Here is a 23,291-nt window from a genome sequence, read left to right as displayed (position 1 = left end):
AAAATAGTGAATAATACTTCATATCGTTTGAAATAAGACGTTAAATTATCAAGTATTTTAAAGTTAGTTTTAAATGTGTTGAAATGAACTTACCATCGGGGAAATTAGGAGGTCTTTTTGTCTATGGTTAAAATCATAGATCCTTGAATTTCTGAGCAGAGGAGATGTTTGCTCTCCATTTGCTAAATTGAGAATGAAGATTGTTTCCATCATGGCAGGGGCACAGGCCCTCCCCTTCCTCTCTGTGCAGTTGCTATGTTTTAGCATTTGCAGTTTGTTTCAGGAAACATCAAGCAATTAAAAGATAGGCCGGTCACCTGGTGTTTTACAATCAAAGACCACAACTGTCTCCTATCATAAAATCTCCTGATCTGAAGCATTCCTGTCTGGCAGGGAGACTCCAAAATGTGACCATTTTGACACCTCTACACTGACCAGGACTGTAAGATCAGTATAATTAGATGTTTATACCTGTGTCTTCAGGAAAAAAGTCAGGAGTCAAAACAAAAGAGACAAGAAGTTACATTTTATATAGCCTACTCTTATCCATTGATTGTTATGATAAGTTAAAAATCATCTTTCCTTCCTGGGGGAGCTGTCCCCCATCCTGTTGTTCTTGGAGAAAGCGTGAAAGAAAGATGCACCCCAAAAATGACACCTCAATTCAGACGCCTTTTGAAGATCAGATTTCTTTTTCTAACATTTAAACTTAGAACACATATTAGAACACCCTTTGAATTTATGAATACACAAAAATGACAGCTTAATGATTTTTTATATTTTGTGCATTTATTTAAAGACTGCATGTAGGCCTACCATTTTTTGACACTTGTGTTAACTTACTTCTTTGGCAATATTAAAGGTTTTTATGAAATATTATTTCAAATTTTTTTTTCAGCACATGTAGTCAGAGTTACAGAAAATAATAATAGTGCAACAAATAAGGAGATTATGTTTTATTTATTGTAATCAGGTTTGTTAAAAGTATGCTTGAATGATGTTAGTTCATCTGCACTACCATATGTTTGCTATAACAATGAAAATATTTGAAAAACCTATTAAAATCAGATGCAGTCCTTTAAATCTTAACTTTGAGTGCATCAGAATTGAATGGATGTAAAATTATTATCATATGTGACATTTTATTTAACGTGACAGAAAAAGACAGTGACACCAATGACACAATCAATCCCCAATGACACACATAAGACCAAAGATCATTATTCTTCAACCATAATTAAGTAGATGAGACTAAATTGTTACAATTGGCATACAATCTAAATGAATAGCTTCGAATAAAGTTTATCTATAAATGGGAGTCACCGGTGTCACTGGGGTTCTCCCATAAGAAAAGTGACACCAGTGACAATTTTCATGTAAAATTAATTTTACAAAATGGATGCTACAAGGTCAAACCACATCTTGTCAATCATGGTATACTAACTAAATTAAGTAGTTTAATCCATAAGTATTTTAGTTCATTTTTTTTAAAATCATTTACATAATATATTTGATTGTTATGTATACATTATTGTATTTTAAATGGGGGATAAACTTGTCATTGACATCAAAATAAAGCATTTTCCCTCTGTACATGACGGTGGGGACGAGCACTTCTGTGGTGCTTGGAATTCTATATAATTAATTAAAAATCAAATATCGTCACATAGATGGCTCAAGAGTTGTAATTGTTCAAATAACATATTGCTTTATTTTAAAATGTAAAGAAATTGTAACCCTAAAGTGTTTTTCAAGTGTGATATTTCTGTAAAGGCTAGGGACAGAAAATGGACATTTCCATAGAATGACCCAGAAATGAATTTGCATAAATTTAACCCGAGGTATTATTTTACATAACAGCATCTGTTCAAAACTTTGCAATTTTAAAGCAAAAACTGTGCTTAGTCGTCTTAGATCTTATTCATTCAAAGATATTCAAACAGTATTTTGTCCACCGACACACACCAGCATGATGTATTCATGTGGGATGATTTTTGATGGCCGAATACTCTTTCATGTAGGCTATCTTAGCATGTGGGGAAGTGCGTATGTAACGTTATGTATGTATTTGTATATGCGTGCGTGTATGAAAAACTATCCTAAATGAAAACCGTGCAACCCAGTGTCACAAAAAAAAATACTTGTATATATGCATTATAATTACATTTTCCACTTTAAAATGTTAGTTTCTTTTGTTCGTGATTAAAAAAAAAAGATTTTTTCTAAATAAAAAAAGTACATTTATTCACATTTCTTTTATTTTGGTCTATTTAAATTCTATTTACAAACTCACCACACACACACTAATGGCCAATAACTGTAATTTATTGAAAGCCATCTTTTTCTGAAAAAGATGACACCTTACATTTGAAGATAGCACATTGTTTTAGAGACGAGATGTGCCTCTGTAGTCCATGACGCAGGATAAGTAAAGTTTGTCTTGAGTGAATATTTAATTGTACTCGTCTTAAGGTCTTCAGAAGTCATAACTTCAGGGGTCAATGGGGCTCCTGAGAATATTTAATTTCTTTTAAAACCAAAGATTAAAGAGGCTACATGCAACTTTTTCCCCAAAATAAACGTAACAGTAGCCTTTTTATTTGACCATTTATGACTCAAACATCTCCTGATGAGCATACTGACACCTTGTCAGCTCACAGTGGGTGCACCTATAAGCCTGTATCCTATTTTTCCTATTTTCTGTCGGGTCGGATTTTTCGCGTGCTGTCTGCGGATGTGACGTCAAGCGCGTTCATGTTAAACGTTTCAGATCACTCTGCCACCACCGCTAGTCAGCAAACAAACTTAGTTTCTCAAACAATATATTTGACTGTTCTTACCTCTGTAAACATAATGTTGACTTCTTTGCAGCGGATGACTTGTGAAGTGTGCACGTACGAGAGCGAGCAGAAAGGAAGAGCAGTTCCATTTTTTTGGCCACAGGTGTCAGTCACGAGTTTAAATTTCAGAAAATCGCATGTAGCCTCTTTCATAGACATGTATTCGGTTGTTAAGTCGTGACGTAACCACTCTCCGATAATACTCTTTCCGGGTCCAAAGTCCAGGTCCTCTCTACCTACCTACCGCTTTCGCTAGTGTTTTGGTTATTATTGAGTGTTTTTACAATGCCGCAGTGCTGTGTCCCGTGTCCCGAGCTAACTCGTAAATCTTCTTTTTCATTGATGTCTGGACTCTACCAGAGCCCGTCTACGGAGAGCCTTGGCACTCCCTATTTAGCCCCATTGTATTGATTTTGGTTGCAGTACCATTAGAATTCCACTGGGGGTGATCGCGGGCGAGTGCAGATTGAATGGGAGTCAATGGGGCTAGATGGCTAAATGTGTCTCTTTCACCCGATTGCCGTTGAGAAATCTCAGATTTTATTGTAGGTTTTGCAAGTTCAACATAGGTTATAGGTCGAAAGTTGAATGAACCAGTACTTATGTCCTTTCGATTTCTTACAGGTTGGGCCGTTGTTGGCCGGAACAAGCTAGCATTCTGCTAATGAATGACGTCATCACATTTTTGAACGCTTTTTTAGAGCAGATAAGTGAACTTAAAAATGCAATTTTCAGCTGAGTGTATTATCTTAGCCCCCCCCTTTCGAATACAACATTTAAATTACTAGAAAAAAAATGATATACTGAGAAAAGTGGGTTTTGAGGGGTATTTCGCCATAGACCTCCATTCATTCTGCACTCGCCCGCGAGCGCCCTCGCATGGATAGAGACGTGTTACTGCAACCAGTCCAGAACCCGGAAGTAAGCAGAGAGTGCCAATTCTCTTTATATTAGACATTCTCTGACTCTACCCTTAATTATACCACCTGAGTGATGAGCTACACTAACCACTCTGTTGGTGTTAAAGGAATTTAAACCCTTTTTGACCGCCAAGGGTGCCTCACTAAGAAGGACGTGATCGTAAATAAATGTACAGGTTCCACCATTGTTATTTCTGGACGAGAGGAGCGCTTGGACCCGGAAAAGGCTAAACGTCACGCGTGACGTCAGACTTAACAATCGGATAGAAAGGCTAGATTATGGAAGGCCAAAAGGGCCAAAACGTGTGAAACTGTCGTGTAAACACGTAATTACGCGTTAACGCGCAATTTACGCGTTAACACGCAATTACGTGTTAACGCGTAAATGACGTGTTAACACGTAAATTGCGTGTTAACGCGTAAATTGCGCGTTAACGCGTAAATTGCATGCTGGCACATTGGAAACCATGGAACTTTACTGGCTGGTATGGCTATCTAAGCACAAATAACAAACAAATCCTGTAAACTGCAGGATTAAATCTAAAATAAAATTTGAACAATGTCTTTAATGAACAACACACAACATTTAAAACAATACATATCCTAACACAATAAAAAGCATGCAACTGTGTGAATCAGAAAGTTGGAGGGGGGTTAATAGACCACTTAATGATATTTAGTTTTTCCTCAATCAAACTTCTTTAAATGAATAGTTGCTTTAAAATCAATTAACACAACATACAAAAAACACCCTTCTGTTGATGAAACAGTTTAGTATTCACTGCACAATGAAGCACTGCAGTCTATTAATGCACTTATTAAAAGTAGCCTAAATGTATATCATCAGAGCTATTCTCTTTGATTTTATAACATATTCAGCTATAGACACACAAATACACTAATGAAATACATGTTTTTATATTTTTAATAATTAATAGTGCATATTGTTTTTCTAAATGGAACCATCCCTACACCCAAAGACCACAAAGAGGTAACACCCCGTGCAGCACTTTTTGCATTCCTTGTATTAATGAAAATGCATGTTGTGAGAAAGCCCTACGCCCCCTGGGTGTTTGGTATTATACAGCGATCAGCCAGGTGTGGACATGCAAAATCGGCAGCTAAGTTACAAATCAGACCGACTGGTCTGTTATCCAACCACGTATATGTTTTTTCTCAGTGCGTAATGAATAGGAGTTTTCGTATATATTTCGCCTTTGTTATTGATATTGTTCTGAATGTAGAGATTTGCTCGTAAAATGAACGCATTTTAAACTGCGTCACAAAGTGAAACCAAACCGTTTTCATATCAGACTTTGAGCTCGAAAATGATTGTAATTAGATTAGATTAAGATATTCTCTACCTAGTTTCAGATCAACCGGTGTGTTCAATATTGTTTGAAAATGTTGAATTTAATGACATTTTATGTTTGCTACTGTAATATTGAGCATATACAACGTTGCGATCGTGCAATCTGCATGTCATTGTTTACTTTATTATGTTAATAATATAATCACGCCGCACGCGGTTTACCCAAGTATGTTAATTTATATAGGCCTATTACTTAATAACTGAATGTTTGTATCATTTACTGATATGCTGAACTGCATGTTTGTATAATTTACTGATATATTTATACAACTGTTTTCTTTGTTTATATTCTGTTTATTGCAGACCACACATTAAGTGAATTAACATATACAAACTCCTTTGAATAAATAAGTTCAACTGGGATTCCCTCTCGTGTTTCTCTTACCGGTGTTGTGCCGAATTTCGACCCCCTGCCAAATTATTACCCCCCTCGTTGAAGTCAGTACCTGATTGCCTAATCCTAACCCAACCCCTAATCCTAACCCCTCCCCCACAGCTAATCCTAAACCTACCAATACTAGGGGGGTAATAATTTGGCGGGGGTCGAAATTCGGCACAACACCGGAAACACACACCACCATCTCAACTGCATTAATCCTGAACCCTTGAGCGTCCCATATGCTCGAATACATGTTAGTAGTATATATGCTACACCATGTGTCAAAATGATTGATGGCTTCCGGTTGTCATTGACCTTCCGGTTGACCTTTCCGGTTGCCCTTCCGGTCCCTATTGTTATGGATTGACCTATTGACCCTTCCTATCCGTCGATCATGTGGTTTTGACAGTTAGTTTTGACCTATTGCCCCTTCCTATCCCTTCGATCATATGTTTTGACAGGTTGACCTTCCGGTGTCTTTCCGGCATATGTTGTTATGGTTTGCCCTATTGACCTTGCTTTGATCATGTGGGTTTGACAGGAGCTTTTGCCCTATTTGAACCTTTTTAGCCCTAGATCATGTGATTTTGACAGAAGCTTATGCCATTTAACCTTTTTAGCCCTAGATCATGTGTATGACAGAAAGTTTGAAGGCGCTGTTAGGATATGTGTCAGCATCTCCTCCGCATTCCAGAGCTCATTGTGTGCCCCTTTGGAATGAGAGAAGAAAAAGACTGTGTAAGTGTGTCATACTACATTGAAAAAACAATTATACAAGCAGTTAAATGTTTATAGAGCGCTGAAGAAAAAACAGGTTATGAAAATCAGTGTGGTGTCTATCACACAAAAGAATAAATGAATAAGGATAAAAGAATACATCATACAATATATAATATCTTACTAAAACCTACCACAAAAAAGTTGAAAACATACTGTTCTTTAAAAGTATATAAATGAAATGGTTATAAAAAAAATTTAGCTATGGTTGAAAAACATTCTGTTCTTTTAAAAGTATATAAAATAAAAAACTACTGAAACCAATTGTTTTAGTTTTAGATAAACAAAATAATAAAATCACAGAGTGGTTCTCTCTTACAGCACCACCTGACGGTCTCTGACTCCTAGGGTTTATTCAGCGATCAGAATGAGACATTATGTTAGGGCTAAAATTATTTCAAAGTTTAAATGATATCTTTATACATTTTTTTATTTTTTTTATTAAATTTAATACATTATTAAAAGTCGTAATAATGTTTTAATAAACAATTTTATTAAAGTCTTAATAAAAAAGTCTCTCAAACAGGGGCCCCCGCTCGTGTCTGTCAGCAGGCGCCAGTAAAGTCTATCTATCTCACCAGTAAAGGAGCCACGCGCGTGTCTGCGTGTCTATGCGCGCGTCCTCTACATCCTGACACCCCCCTCCTGCTCCTCCGCATTCCATAGGTAACAGTGAATTTATAAAAGTATATAAATTAAATGGTTATAAAAAATATCTACTGAAACCATTTGTTTTAGATAAACAAAAACAATAAAATCCATCTTACATGTTTAGAGAGTTACAATGAAAATGACTACATAGGACTATCTTCAGAGAGAGCAACCATGAAAACATTTAGAGACTGTCCCACTGATAGGATACTTATAAGGTCCTTCCGATCAGCGCTGCGTCTTCTGAGAAAGAAGTTACTTGACAATAATGATAGCTTCAGGATATCGGGTGACAGGTCAGAGGAGCCTCATGTCACAGTAAATCTAGTCTGCGTTCCAGAGTACATCCAGAGTTTTATACTAAATTCATTTCAAAATATAATCGTAAAAGTTTAAATATGATCTTTTAAAATGAAAGACTGTTTAAATGAAATCTTTAAAGTTTGAATACATACGTATCTTCTATTTATCTTTTAGAAGATTACTGTAATGATTTTGTTTAACGGTGACCTAAAGTATAATTGTTATTAAACAATGTCTGTTCAAAAACTTTAGATTGGTGAAAAACTGTACTTAGTCGTCTTAAATCTCACTTATATGAAGAGATTCAATCAGCATTTTTTGTCCATGCGGGGTTTCAATTTTTATGGCTTTCCATAGCCATAATGATTTTTGTACCGTAACTGCATATTCAATCATGTACACCTAAACACGACCATCACAGAAAACTATAAAATAAATAAATAATTTAATATAATTTCACGCACACACACGGTTCTAAAAAAAAAATCAACTAATCTCTATTTTAAATTAAATTATTATTAATAAAATATATAACCAATGAATAATAACATATGTTACTAAAATGTTTTTAAAAAATGTAAACAAAGTTTTAGCTAAATAAATATATAAATAAAAACACCTTACATTTCCAGAGAGGTGAAGTAGTTCTTTATGCAACGATAAAAAACAATCCAAAAAGCAAATAGTTGACCAGATGAGCCTCGGGGGGACAATGTCACAGTAAATCTAGTCTGCGTTCCAGAGTACATCCAGAGTTCTATACTAAATTCATTTAAAAGCATAACCTTATAAATTAGATATTTTAAAATTAAAGACTGTTTAAATCAAATCTTTAAAGTTTTATTAAAATCATATCTTCTATTTATCTTCTTAGAAGACTTATGTATTATTTTTACTAAACAGCGTCTGTTCAAAAACTTTAGATTTAAATAAAAGCAAAAAGTATGCTTAGCCATCTTAGATCTTATTTATACAAAAATATTTCAAACAGTAGTTTTGTCCATACAACATGAAACATGTTGTCAAAGTTTGTCACAATGTTTTTGTTGTTGTTATGTTGTTTTAAGAAATCCGAGGACTCCACGTTGCTCTTATTTAGACTAAGTAGGTATCATTTGGAAAATCACCACACAATTTCAGAGACGCGATGTGTGATAAGTAAAGTTGGTCTTGAGCGAATATTTAATTTTACTCGTCTTAATTCAAAGTATAAGTATAAGATCGTATAAGATCATTTTTACTTGTATCTCCCGAACTATCCTTAATCAGTGTGGAAACACACAAGGTGAAACCCTTTACTGAGAATATACTATCGGTTATCTACTCAAAATATATGTAGAAGTTTAAATCCGGTGTTTAAAATCTGTCTGGTGGTCGCATGAACAGACTTTGGGTAGAGCTGATGATACTATAGCAGGAAGCATGCCCTTTGACCTCCTCAATTGTGGAGGCTTTTTTTTTTTTTTAGACCCTACTACAAGTTAGTCCTCCCAAAAGAATTTCTCCCATCTAGTGGTTCTCCCATCTACTCGCTTTTTCAAATGCGTGTTGCAACTGCGGTAGCCGTAATGTGTCAAGAAGCTATGACAACATGGCTTCCAATAGCACATCATTGAGTTTAACGATACATGTTCTACTGTTATGGCAGCTATATAATGATTTACACAACCAAGCAATGAAAAAGCTTGTAATTTAGACCATACCTTTGACTTACCTGTCGAGAAGAAAGCAGGCACCTACAGCGTTCCTCTTTCTCCTTCATTAGCTCTTTCCACCTGGGAAAAGCTATCCCGATATTTATTTACATACCGATAAATTAAATTTTTGCTTTTTGGCCAAGAGGATTTCTTTTCCTGTGGCTCGGCATAAGTATGATCCTGCATTATATTGTCCCACACAGTGCCCCCCATATGGTCTAGCGGTTAGGATTCCTGGTTTTCATCCAGGCTGCCCGGGTTCAACTCCCGGTATGGAAAGTCAATTTTTTTTACATTGTCAACAAAATTCAAGTTATTCAATAATCATTTTTAGTAATTTATAGGCTTAGAGGCCTACACGAACTGCAGAAACAAGCAGAAGATATGTAAAAACTCATAAATGCTGTTTCAGTACTGAAACATTTTCACAAATACAATTATATAAAATTCAGAAAATGTCACTATGGAATATTTACTTTATCATAATTTCAATTTTAGTACATCATCATTTAAACTTTTCATCTCATAATTATGACGCATAGTCAATTTTAATTTCAACTTTTTGTTATAATTATGACTAAATTCAGAATTACAATTTTTGTCAAATTTAATGTAACACTATTTTGATGGTTCTTTTGAATGTGCTGATGACTAGTGTTGATGATGAAACGTGTTGAGTTAGGCTAGCGCTTTTTGTCCCTCTCTGGTATTATAGTGTTTCAAGATGGCGGAACGACACGGAAGCCTCCTTGGACTTACCCGCCCCATGTAAATAAAGATAAGAAATGTTTCGCTTACGAGGATAAGTCAGATCATTGGCAGAGGTCATTTTACACCCATGAGGACATATTTTATGAATACAGACAATGATTTTAGCTAATAAAATACCATTTTTTCAACGAGCGAATCTACACATGAGAGGCCTTCAGAAGTCATAACTTCAGGGGTCAACGGCTTAGGCCCATTGGTTTAGGTATTTGTAAAAATCAAATACTGTATTACACTTTTCAAAGTTACAATAAAAAGACCTGTTGTGTTCTGACACAAGGCCATTAACTTGTTTTTATAAATGTATTTTGCTTATTTCTACAAATATCAACCTGAAAAATGAAAATAAAAAAATAAAAAAGTGTTTTAAAATACAACTAAACCATGATAATGTTTAGTTTAGATGTTGATGACTAAGCTTCTGGCATATAGTGCGACCACGCAACAAGAAATCTAATATTGGTGTAATCTTTGCGAGGTCTCACTCACGACGCACAACTTTGTAAATAAAATAAAATAAAATATTATGTTAGTCATTGTACTGTAACTTAACCATATTTTATTGATTAATATTATGGCTTCATGTTGATTTAAAGTTTTTAATTGTTATTAACTGATACCTTTATCTTTTAACATCCGGCACAAAATGAAAGAGATGTATTATAAAAATAAAAAAAATAAATAAAAAAAAGGAATGTTCACAATCACTATGTGTCAAAAACAGTATGTGTGTAAATAGTTGTGCAAAGTTCCACACCCTATGGACTAACTTTAAAAAACAAAAAATACACATAAATAAATATATATATAACATACACAAATAATTTCTTAACTACGCAACTGTTTCTTAAATTATCAGACACTCACCGCACCGATGTTAACATCACCATATATTGTTTTTTTCTACCATGATTGTAGCAACTATTGTCCCACCATTCATCTGGTCAATTGTTAAGTTAAGCCGATTAGGGTTCTGAATTAATGGCCGTCCGAATGATGTAGAATTATTATTATTAGTATTATTATGCTGTCGTTGTGGAAGGTTGTTAGGCTGTTGATTTGTCATGTTTCCAGAATGTGTTTGAACGCTCAGCGTTTGAACGTCACCATCTGTTAAAAAAATTTACAATTAATTACACAACCAAAACCATGGAAACATTATAGTAAAGCTTATTGAAGATTGAGAAACATACTGACTACTAACAAAGTAAATTATAAATCTTTTCCTACGTTTGATATTCTTTTTTCTGATTTTTTTCACTATGGACTTGATCCTTTTTAATGCTGTTTTCTCTCCATATTTATTCTGTAGTTCCTCTACTGTGTCTTCCAACCTCCCTGTTGTTCTTCTCCAGCTGTGTTAACCAAAGACAAACAGTTAGAAGAATAAAATGTATGTACAATAGCAAAAATAATTTTGGTCATTAGTTGTTAGGGTTAGATACACCTGCAGACACATTCATACACCAGTTCAAAGTCAATGAACCGGCTGATGCTGCAGGTGTTAGAGCACATGATGGACAGTGAACAGACGCACAGCAGGTTAAACCAGAGTTAAAACAATAGTCTATGTTAGGACAATAACAATAATAGTCTATGTTAGGACAATAGTATGTTCACAGGAGCCGCTGAGAGCGAGTTCCAGCTGATAATGGTCATAAAGTGCGAAATAATGTGCAAGTAGCTAAACTAAACATTTCATATTTGACAGCTGTTTTGAGAAATGTTAAACAACGACAAAAATAATCAGGCAAACTAATCAACTTTTTTCCTAATTTCACCATTTTGAACTTAAAATAGGCCTAGATAATACATGTGATTTAATGTGATAGGAGAAGAAACAAATAACAGCCATTTTCATCATATTAGGCATAAGATTAATAATGAATCTGTACATATTGTGAATTAATTTAATAAACATTTACCTAACATCCATAGCCTTCAGTAAATTAAGGCTAGACAAAGTTCCTTTTTTAACTCTGCCCCCTGCTCTAGTTAGAACTTTGGAGCGCTTAAAAGTGTCGGGCTCAAAAATAACTGTCATTTGGAACTCTATATAGTTATTTTTATCAAAAATATGTTGATAATGATTAAAAACTTCAGTGCCCTTCGAAGGCACCATTTTAGATAGTTTGGCATGTATGAGATCTTTACACTTTCCCCCGGATATCTGTTTCCTACTGTTAGCTGTAATGTTAGTGAACTCTAGGTCTTCTCTTTGTTCATATACGACAGTATTCGCATGAATTGGCTTGATTTGATAAAATGATGGTTTAAACCATCATCTTCATGGGAGACATTTACATTATATTATTATACCGTCCTAGTTTTAAATAGCGCTAAAATGTATATTTTATATTTCAACCCTTTATGCGGATATAGAATGCCGCACAAGGTTCTCTGTTCTCTGGTTCTATGTTTTAAAAATACCGCGAAACAAAGACAAGGACACCTCTTTCTATAAGCGACCCTCAAAATCTGTGCATACAACAAAACACATGTATGTGTACGATGATTTATCCGAAAATTACTTTTGTTTGAAGAAAAACTTAAATCAGCTGGTGCTTGATAACTATTGAAGTTATTAAACTCCCCTGAATTCGGTAATGATGCGTTTAATGCGATATGGATTTTAATTTTAACTCAATGCGCTTAAGGTCTATGAACTTTAACATCTTCATAGTCAAATTAACTTAAAGCATGCGCAAAATGAAATAATTTCTAAATGTTTGTTACAGAACTTATGGTGAACAATTCAACCATGTTTAATCAGATTTTGTCACTGGATTGAGTGAAAATAATAAACTTCTCTCTGGCGGCATATGCATAACTTTTCCATGACGCTACTTCTGATGCAATGTGGCTTTAATTTACATAGTTATTTACGGCTTTCCTGATGACAGCCCCCGTGCATCCTACACAACAGGGTGGGCTGAGCTGTTGTCCTGATAAATATTTCAGGACATCGCACGCTCTAGCTCTACTCTAGCTCTACTAGCCGAGGACTGCTGTGCTACTGCAACAAAAGTTGAAAGTCCTGTTTGCCTGAACCTGACGCAAACTACGCTTCTACAAGTCACGCTTCTGACCCAAAAACTTCCGAGCATTAACGCACAAACCCTGGACGACTGTGCCGCAAGGACTCAGGAGATTCCAGGAACATTCCAGGAACGAAAAGCTGAAAAGTTGAAAAAATGGCGACGCAAAACCTGATGGAGAGCGGTGCCCCGTTGAGTTCTGACGATGCTGGGCACAGGTATCATCCGGCTTGTGAGTTCGCCACGGGCAAAGAGTGTCCTTTAAGAGCTACGCTAGACAGTATGTTTAAAGATCATTTTAGAGGCCAGATGGTTGGCTTGATGCACAGGATCATCGATGCTGCGTGTGATATGAAAAACGATTGTGCACAGGATACCAAACGTGGGACAAATCTCAAAAATGAAATAGATTTCGTAAGAGGCCTGACAAAGTCATGGCCTGATGTAACGCCCATGTTTTTTAACGGCAAAGAGCCGAACGGCGTAATCCTCAGAAAAATTCTGGACGTGTTGCGCTCATGTTGCGACGAATTCGAAATTGACGAAATTCTCTGTATATGTACTTTTGTAACAGATCTCTGTGTGTCACTGGTGTCAAAAAATGCAAAAACTGACGTTGGTGAAATAGTTGAAAGTCTGGTCAACTACATCCTAGAGCAAGACATGATAGCCTGCAGAGATTTTCTATTCTGGTTAGATCATCTGTAAATGTCATTATTGTTTTACTTTATGTACGTAATGCCGGTCTATCATGTCTAAAGTATAATGTTGAAATAAAATAAAAAAATACAAAAATGACTATTGTGGTATTGTCTGAGTTTATAAAAATAGTATACATAATAATAATATTTAGAATAATAAAAAATTCTACATGATTTAAAAGATTAAATATTTAAATATTTGTTTTCTGCATTTTAATTACTGTATTCCCGAGGTATCAACCATTTCCAAGATGTGAATACCTGAAATTGTGTGGTGATTTTTCAAATGATACAACTAATTTGCCCGCTGTGTACAGAACAGAGGAAAGGACATTTTGTGGTGTTGAACACAATTCGATTTTGTTCTTAGCATCGGTTCCTGCTTCATAGAAGCACATACCCCCTACGTCGACCTTCTACATTTACATTTACATTTACATTTATTCATTTAGCTGACGCTTTTATCCAGAGCGACTTACAATTGCTATATATGTCAGAGGTCGCACGCCTCAGGAGCAACTAGGGGTTAAGTGTCTTGCTCAGGGACACATTGGTGTCTCACAGTGGATTCGAACCCGGGTCTCTCACACCAAAGGCATGTGTCTTATCCACTGCGCCACCACCACCCCCCTTCTATCTGTTCAAGAGGTTCATTTCATTTTTTTATAAGATTATGTGTTCTGTCATGGACGACTAGACACTAGTCATGGGATGTCCAGCAGAGAGAAGGGCTTGAGTGGTCACATTTTTATGTCTTCATCCAGAGCTTACCCGCCACCGCAAACCTCCTGTCGTCCTCTCACTCTGCCTTTTCCCCGCATCGCAACGTAGCCATCCTACAGCTTTCCGCCCCTGCGACAGCCGTAACATCGACCACCACGGCATTCGTTTCAGGCCAAACGGAGGAGTTTACTTAAACATGGCATTCAGCAACCTGGCCCCCTCCAGCCCCATTTCCTACCGTGGAGTTGAGGATATGTCTCACCAGCGCCCTCCGGCTTGTCACAATATTGGCATGCGTCGGGAACAGGAACGCCTTGACACCTTTCAGAATTGGACTCTTGCACCAGTAGCTCCGGCCGAGCTTGCCAAAGCTGGTTTCTACTACCTTGGCCAGGGCGACAGAGTGGCTTGCTTCAGTTGTGGAGGCCAGCTTAGCAACTGGGAACCGGGAGATCGTGCAGTATCAGAACACCAGAGGCATTACCCCAACTCCCGCTTCGTTTGAGGTGACCGTGCAGATAATGTACCTTTATCTAGCCTTTTCAATGTATCGGCAATGCAACAGTGTGAAGACCGGTTGCTCACATTTGTCTACTGGCCCTCAAGAATAACTGTTCGACCAGACCAATTGGCTATGGCTGGTTTTTACTATGTTGGTCGTAATGATGACGTGAAGTGCTTTTGTTGCGATGGTGGACTCGGATGTTGGGAGTCTGGTGATGATCCATGGGTAGAACATGCCAAGTGGTTTCCAAGATGTGAATACCTCTTGCAAGAAAAGGACCAAGAGTTTGTTCATCAGATTCAAGCAAGATTTCCAAGACTATTTGAACAGCTATTGACTAATGGAGACAGCGACTCAAGAGAATTTGTGAGAGAACAAGAGAACAATCCTGTGGTGAAGTCTGCTTTAGAGATGGAATTTGAGTGTGGCCTGACGGCCCAGACAAATGAAGCAGCATCCCCGAGTCAAGATCTTTCAGACTTATCTATGGAGGAACAGTTAAGAAGACTTCAAGAGGAGCGCACATGCAAAGTTTGCATGGATAAGGAAGTGAACATTGTCTTCATCCCCTGTGGTCACCTTGTTGTGTGCAAAGAATGTGCGCCTTCTCTGAGCAAGTGCCCCATATGTAGAGGCTTGGTCAAAGGCGCTGTCCGTACTTTCCTATCATAAAACGAAGATATTTATCATCCAAGTAACAACAGGTTTTACATTTAACTTGATGAATAAAAACAAAGGAGAAGTTTATTATTTTCACTCAATCCAGTGACAAAATCTGATTAAACATGGTTGAATTGTTCACCATAAGTTCTGTAACAAACATTTAGAAATTATTTCATTTTGCGCATGCTTTAAGTTAATTTGACTATGAAGATGTTAAAGTTCATAGACCTTAAGCGCATTGAGTTAAAATTAAAATCCATATCGCATTAAACGCATCATTACCGAATTCAGGGGAGTTTAATAACTTCAATAGTTATCAAGCACCAGCTGATTTAAGTTTTTCTTCAAACAAAAGTAATTTTCGGATAAATCATCGTACACATACATGTGTTTTGTTGTATGCACAGATTTTGAGGGTCGCTTATAGAAAGAGGTGTCCTTGTCTTTGTTTCGCGGTATTTTTAAAACATAGAACCAGAGAACAGAGAACCTTGTGCGGCATTCTATATCCGCATAAAGGGTTGAAATATAAAATATACATTTTAGCGCTATTTAAAACTAGGACGGTATAATAATATAATGTAAATGTCTCCCATGAAGATGATGGTTTAAACCATCATTTTATCAAATCAAGCCAATTCATGCGAATACTGTCGTATATGAACAAAGAGAAGACCTAGAGTTCACTAACATTACAGCTAACAGTAGGAAACAGATATCCGGGGGAAAGTGTAAAGATCTCATACATGCCAAACTATCTAAAATGGTGCCTTCGAAGGGCACTGAAGTTTTTAATCATTATCAACATATTTTTGATAAAAATAACTATATAGAGTTCCAAATGACAGTTATTTTTGAGCCCGACACTTTTAAGCGCTCCAAAGTTCTAACTAGAGCAGGGGGCAGAGTTAAAAAAGGAACTTTGTCTAGCCTTAATTTACTGAAGGCTATGGATGTTAGGTAAATGTTTATTAAATTAATTCACAATATGTACAGATTCATTATTAATCTTATGCCTAATATGATGAAAATGGCTGTTATTTGTTTCTTCTCCTATCACATTAAATCACATGTATTATCTAGGCCTATTTTAAGTTCAAAATGGTGAAATTAGGAAAAAAGTTGATTAGTTTGCCTGATTATTTTTGTCGTTGTTTAACATTTCTCAAAACAGCTGTCAAATATGAAATGTTTAGTTTAGCTACTTGCACATTATTTCGCACTTTATGACCATTATCAGCTGGAACTCGCTCTCAGCGGCTCCTGTGAACATACTATTGTCCTAACATAGACTATTATTGTTATTGTCCTAACATAGACTATTGTTTTAACTCTGGTTTAACCTGCTGTGCGTCTGTTCACTGTCCATCATGTGCTCTAACACCTGCAGCATCAGCCGGTTCATTGACTTTGAACTGGTGTATGAATGTGTCTGCAGGTGTATCTAACCCTAACAACTAATGACCAAAATTATTTTTGCTATTGTACATACATTTTATTCTTCTAACTGTTTGTCTTTGGTTAACACAGCTGGAGAAGAACAACAGGGAGGTTGGAAGACACAGTAGAGGAACTACAGAATAAATATGGAGAGAAAACAGCATTAAAAAGGATCAAGTCCATAGTGAAAAAAATCAGAAAAAAGAATATCAAACGTAGGAAAAGATTTATAATTTACTTTGTTAGTAGTCAGTATGTTTCTCAATCTTCAATAAGCTTTACTATAATGTTTCCATGGTTTTGGTTGTGTAATTAATTGTAAATTTTTTTAACAGATGGTGACGTTCAAACGCTGAGCGTTCAAACACATTCTGGAAACATGACAAATCAACAGCCTAACAACCTTCCACAACGACAGCATAATAATACTAATAATAATAATTCTACATCATTCGGACGGCCATTAATTCAGAACCCTAATCGGCTTAACTTAACAATTGACCAGATGAATGGTGGGACAATAGTTGCTACAATCATGGTAGAAAAAAACAATATATGGTGATGTTAACATCGGTGCGGTGAGTGTCTGATAATTTAAGAAACAGTTGCGTAGTTAAGAAATTATTTGTGTATGTTATATATATATTTATTTATGTGTATTTTTTGTTTTTTAAAGTTAGTCCATAGGGTGTGGAACTTTGCACAACTATTTACACACATACTGTTTTTGACACATAGTGATTGTGAACATTCCTTTTTTTTATTTATTTTTTTTATTTTTATAATACATCTCTTTCATTTTGTGCCGGATGTTAAAAGATAAAGGTATCAGTTAATAACAATTAAAAACTTTAAATCAACATGAAGCCATAATATTAATCAATAAAATATGGTTAAGTTACAGTACAATGACTAACATAATATTTTATTTTATTTTATTTACAAAGTTGTGCGTCGTGAGTGAGACCTCGCAAAGATTACACCAATATTAGATTTCTTGTTGCGTGGTCGCACTATATGCCAGAAGCTTAGTCATCAACATCTAAACTAAACATTATCATGGTTTAGTTGTATTTTAAAACACTTTTTTATTTTTTTATTTTCATTTTTCAGGTTGATATTTGTAGAAATAAGCAAAATACATTTATAAAAACAAGTTAATGGCCTTGTGTCAGAACACAACAGGTCTTTTTATTGTAACTTTGAAAAGTGTAATACAGTATTTGATTTTTACAAATACCTAAACCAATGGGCCTAAGCCGTTGACCCCTGAAGTTATGACTTCTGAAGGCCTCTCATGTGTAGATTCGCTCGTTGAAAAAATGGTATTTTATTAGCTAAAATCATTGTCTGTATTCATAAAATATGTCCTCATGGGTGTAAAATGACCTCTGCCAATGATCTGACTTATCCTCGTAAGCGAAACATTTCTTATCTTTATTTACATGGGGCGGGTAAGTCCAAGGAGGCTTCCGTGTCGTTCCGCCATCTTGAAACACTATAATACCAGAGAGGGACAAAAAGCGCTAGCCTAACTCAACACGTTTCATCATCAACACTAGTCATCAGCACATTCAAAAGAACCATCAAAATAGTGTTACATTAAATTTGACAAAAATTGTAATTCTGAATTTAGTCATAATTATAACAAAAAGTTGAAATTAAAATTGACTATGCGTCATAATTATGAGATGAAAAGTTTAAATGATGATGTACTAAAATTGAAATTATGATAAAGTAAATATTCCATAGTGACATTTTCTGAATTTTATATAATTGTATTTGTGAAAATGTTTCAGTACTGAAACAGCATTTATGAGTTTTTACATATCTTCTGCTTGTTTCTGCAGTTCGTGTAGGCCTCTAAGCCTATAAATTACTAAAAATGATTATTGAATAACTTGAATTTTGTTGACAATGTAAAAAAAATTGACTTTCCATACCGGGAGTTGAACCCGGGCAGCCTGGATGAAAACCAGGAATCCTAACCGCTAGACCATATGGGGGGCACTGTGTGGGACAATATAATGCAGGATCATACTTATGCCGAGCCACAGGAAAAGAAATCCTCTTGGCCAAAAAGCAAAAATTTAATTTATCGGTATGTAAATAAATATCGGGATAGCTTTTCCCAGGTGGAAAGAGCTAATGAAGGAGAAAGAGGAACGCTGTAGGTGCCTGCTTTCTTCTCGACAGGTAAGTCAAAGGTATGGTCTAAATTACAAGCTTTTTCATTGCTTGGTTGTGTAAATCATTATATAGCTGCCATAACAGTAGAACATGTATCGTTAAACTCAATGATGTGCTATTGGAAGCCATGTTGTCATAGCTTCTTGACACATTACGGCTACCGCAGTTGCAACACGCATTTGAAAAAGCGAGTAGATGGGAGAACCACTAGATGGGAGAAATTCTTTTGGGAGGACTAACTTGTAGTAGGGTCTAAAAAAAAAAAAAAGCCTCCACAATTGAGGAGGTCAAAGGGCATGCTTCCTGCTATAGTATCATCAGCTCTACCCAAAGTCTGTTCATGCGACCACCAGACAGATTTTAAACACCGGATTTAAACTTCTACATATATTTTGAGTAGATAACCGATAGTATATTCTCAGTAAAGGGTTTCACCTTGTGTGTTTCCACACTGATTAAGGATAGTTCGGGAGATACAAGTAAAAATGATCTTATACGATCTTATACTTATACTTTGAATTAAGACGAGTAAAATTAAATATTCGCTCAAGACCAACTTTACTTATCACACATCGCGTCTCTGAAATTGTGTGGTGATTTTCCAAATGATACAAACTTAGTCTAAATAAGAGCAACGTGGAGTCCTCGGATTTCTTAAAACAACATAACAACAACAAAAACATTGTGACAAACTTTGACAACATGTTTCATGTTGTATGGACAAAACTACTGTTTGAAATATTTTTGTATAAATAAGATCTAAGATGGCTAAGCATACTTTTTGCTTTTATTTAAATCTAAAGTTTTTGAACAGACGCTGTTTAGTAAAAATAATACATAAGTCTTCTAAGAAGATAAATAGAAGATATGATTTTAATAAAACTTTAAAGATTTGATTTAAACAGTCTTTAATTTTAAAATATCTAATTTATAAGGTTATGCTTTTAAATGAATTTAGTATAGAACTCTGGATGTACTCTGGAACGCAGACTAGATTTACTGTGACATTGTCCCCCCGAGGCTCATCTGGTCAACTATTTGCTTTTTGGATTGTTTTTTATCGTTGCATAAAGAACTACTTCACCTCTCTGGAAATGTAAGGTGTTTTTATTTATATATTTATTTAGCTAAAACTTTGTTTACATTTTTTAAAAACATTTTAGTAACATATGTTATTATTCATTGGTTATATATTTTATTAATAATAATTTAATTTAAAATAGAGATTAGTTGATTTTTTTTTTAGAACCGTGTGTGTGCGTGAAATTATATTAAATTATTTATTTATTTTATAGTTTTCTGTGATGGTCGTGTTTAGGTGTACATGATTGAATATGCAGTTACGGTACAAAAATCATTATGGCTATGGAAAGCCATAAAAATTGAAACCCCGCATGGACAAAAAATGCTGATTGAATCTCTTCATATAAGTGAGATTTAAGACGACTAAGTACAGTTTTTCACCAATCTAAAGTTTTTGAACAGACATTGTTTAATAACAATTATACTTTAGGTCACCGTTAAACAAAATCATTACAGTAATCTTCTAAAAGATAAATAGAAGATACGTATGTATTCAAACTTTAAAGATTTCATTTAAACAGTCTTTCATTTTAAAAGATCATATTTAAACTTTTACGATTATATTTTGAAATGAATTTAGTATAAAACTCTGGATGTACTCTGGAACGCAGACTAGATTTACTGTGACATGAGGCTCCTCTGACCTGTCACCCGATATCCTGAAGCTATCATTATTGTCAAGTAACTTCTTTCTCAGAAGACGCAGCGCTGATCGGAAGGACCTTATAAGTATCCTATCAGTGGGACAGTCTCTAAATGTTTTCATGGTTGCTCTCTCTGAAGATAGTCCTATGTAGTCATTTTCATTGTAACTCTCTAAACATGTAAGATGGATTTTATTGTTTTTGTTTATCTAAAACAAATGGTTTCAGTAGATATTTTTTATAACCATTTAATTTATATACTTTTATAAATTCACTGTTACCTATGGAATGCGGAGGAGCAGGAGGGGGGTGTCAGGATGTAGAGGACGCGCGCATAGACACGCAGACACGCGCGTGGCTCCTTTACTGGTGAGATAGATAGACTTTACTGGCGCCTGCTGACAGACACGAGCGGGGGCCCCTGTTTGAGAGACTTTTTTATTAAGACTTTAATAAAATTGTTTATTAAAACATTATTACGACTTTTAATAATGTATTAAATTTAATAAAAAAAATAAAAAAATGTATAAAGATATCATTTAAACTTTGAAATAATTTTAGCCCTAACATAATGTCTCATTCTGATCGCTGAATAAACCCTAGGAGTCAGAGACCGTCAGGTGGTGCTGTAAGAGAGAACCACTCTGTGATTTTATTATTTTGTTTATCTAAAACTAAAACAATTGGTTTCAGTAGTTTTTTATTTTATATACTTTTAAAAGAACAGAATGTTTTTCAACCATAGCTAAATTTTTTTTATAACCATTTCATTTATATACTTTTAAAGAACAGTATGTTTTCAACTTTTTTGTGGTAGGTTTTAGTAAGATATTATATATTGTATGATGTATTCTTTTATCCTTATTCATTTATTCTTTTGTGTGATAGACACCACACTGATTTTCATAACCTGTTTTTTCTTCAGCGCTCTATAAACATTTAACTGCTTGTATAATTGTTTTTTCAATGTAGTATGACACACTTACACAGTCTTTTTCTTCTCTCATTCCAAAGGGGCACACAATGAGCTCTGGAATGCGGAGGAGATGCTGACACATATCCTAACAGCGCCTTCAAACTTTCTGTCATACACATGATCTAGGGCTAAAAAGGTTAAATGGCATAAGCTTCTGTCAAAATCACATGATCTAGGGCTAAAAAGGTTCAAATAGGGCAAAAGCTCCTGTCAAACCCACATGATCAAAGCAAGGTCAATAGGGCAAACCATAACAACATATGCCGGAAAGACACCGGAAGGTCAACCTGTCAAAACATATGATCGAAGGGATAGGAAGGGGCAATAGGTCAAAACTAACTGTCAAAACCACATGATCGACGGATAGGAAGGGTCAATAGGTCAATCCATAACAATAGGGACCGGAAGGGCAACCGGAAAGGTCAACCGGAAGGTCAATGACAACCGGAAGCCATCAATCATTTTGACACATGGTGTAGCATATATACTACTCATGTTTTTCATAAAGTTTTTCAATTAAGGGTTTTTGTTATAAGTTTAACCCCTCTACCCCAAAGAATAACATAGCCAACACAAACATGCAGCAAAAATTTACTTTTGTATACTGCAATTTCTGAACTTAACTGATCACACCACTAATTGACATCTGGAATTTTGTCTACATCACAAAATATACCTGTATTTTCCGGACTATATGTCGCTTCGGAGTATAAGTCGCATCAGTCAAAAAAATATGTCATGATTCATGAAGAGGAAAAAAAAAATATATATATAGGCCTATATATAAGTCGCACTGGACTATGAGTCGCATTTATTTAGAAATTTATTTCACACACAAAAAAAATCAATGTTATGGATGGGACAGTTCTCCATCATGGACGTGACCGCTCTGAAAGCGGCACTAAAAGACTGCTTTAAAACTTTCACAGAGACCTCAAGCAGAAAGCCTGTCTTTAAATTTAATTTCGTTTTGTATTAATTGTATCTTAATTTTAATCAATGTTTCATCAACCAATTATCTGGATGTAATAAATTATATTATATATATTATATGTATAAAAACAAATATGGATTGAAGCAGAATATGTCGGTAGATAAAAACATGTTGTGAATTTTGTAAAATATTACATTTATATTTTTTCAATACAGTTTGACTTTTGGACTTAATAACGCTAGAGTTATTGGAACTGTTTGAATCACACAAATCGGAAACAATGCAGCCACCACCGGAATCAAAGTCCATTCATAAATGGATCTGTTATGTTAGGATATGTACGAAATTGAATTTCTAATAAATGTGAAAATTTAACTAATTGATGATTCAGGGTTTTGCACTGTCGCCCAAAGATTATAGCCTAATTAGTTTGTTTTATTTCGTGAAATATCAATCTTATCAAAATAAATTAGCCTATGTGTATTAGCTAGCATTATACCAGCATAATAATAATATTGATGATAATAATAATAATAAAATAAGGATATTTCGTCGTAACATTTAAGTAGGCTACTGCAGCCAGGCTAGATCATCAGCCACCTAATACCCTGAACAGATGCTACACGATTTCCTGCACGGCGGATCGGCACATGTTCGAATGCTAACACAAATATAAAATATAAAATA

General features: G+C 35.2%; 2 protein-coding genes and 1 long non-coding RNA gene across 7 annotated transcripts in view; 2 read left to right on the top strand and 1 right to left on the bottom strand.

Annotated features, from left to right (window-relative positions):
• sugt1 (SGT1 homolog, MIS12 kinetochore complex assembly cochaperone) overlaps window positions 1-225 on the bottom strand; it is a 144,223-nt gene extending 143,998 nt beyond the window's left edge. For all 5 annotated transcript variants that reach the window (XM_082165402.1, XM_082165405.1, XM_082165403.1 and 2 more), the window contains exon 1: window positions 94-225. In XM_082165402.1, coding sequence (XP_082021528.1) covers window positions 94-213 — 120 coding nt within the window. In that variant the 5' untranslated portion in view covers window positions 214-225. The remainder of the gene's footprint in view (window positions 1-93) is intronic.
• A 121-nt stretch (window positions 226-346) lies between these two features.
• The window catches only part of LOC309495648, a 198,799-nt gene continuing 175,854 nt past the window's right edge, over window positions 347-23,291 (top strand). Inside the window, exons 1-2 of the long non-coding RNA XR_014204754.1 lie at window positions 347-1,974; window positions 2,032-2,832. This is a non-coding gene — a long non-coding RNA (uncharacterized lncRNA). The remainder of the gene's footprint in view (window positions 1,975-2,031; window positions 2,833-23,291) is intronic.
• LOC309494677 (putative inhibitor of apoptosis) lies at window positions 14,082-20,969 on the top strand. Its single transcript, XM_082164091.1, has 2 exons — window positions 14,082-14,668; window positions 14,735-20,969. Exons 1-2 carry the CDS (start codon window positions 14,366-14,368, stop codon window positions 15,344-15,346), a joined length of 915 nt encoding a protein of 304 aa, XP_082020217.1. The 5' UTR covers window positions 14,082-14,365; the 3' UTR covers window positions 15,347-20,969.

Source organism: Leuciscus leuciscus, assembly GCF_965113295.1.
Source record: "Leuciscus leuciscus genome assembly, chromosome: 3".
NCBI lineage: Eukaryota > Metazoa > Chordata > Actinopteri > Cypriniformes > Leuciscidae > Leuciscus > Leuciscus leuciscus.
The sequence above is the reverse complement of the archived record's forward strand: the minus strand, read 5'-3'. Positions and strand labels throughout refer to the sequence as shown.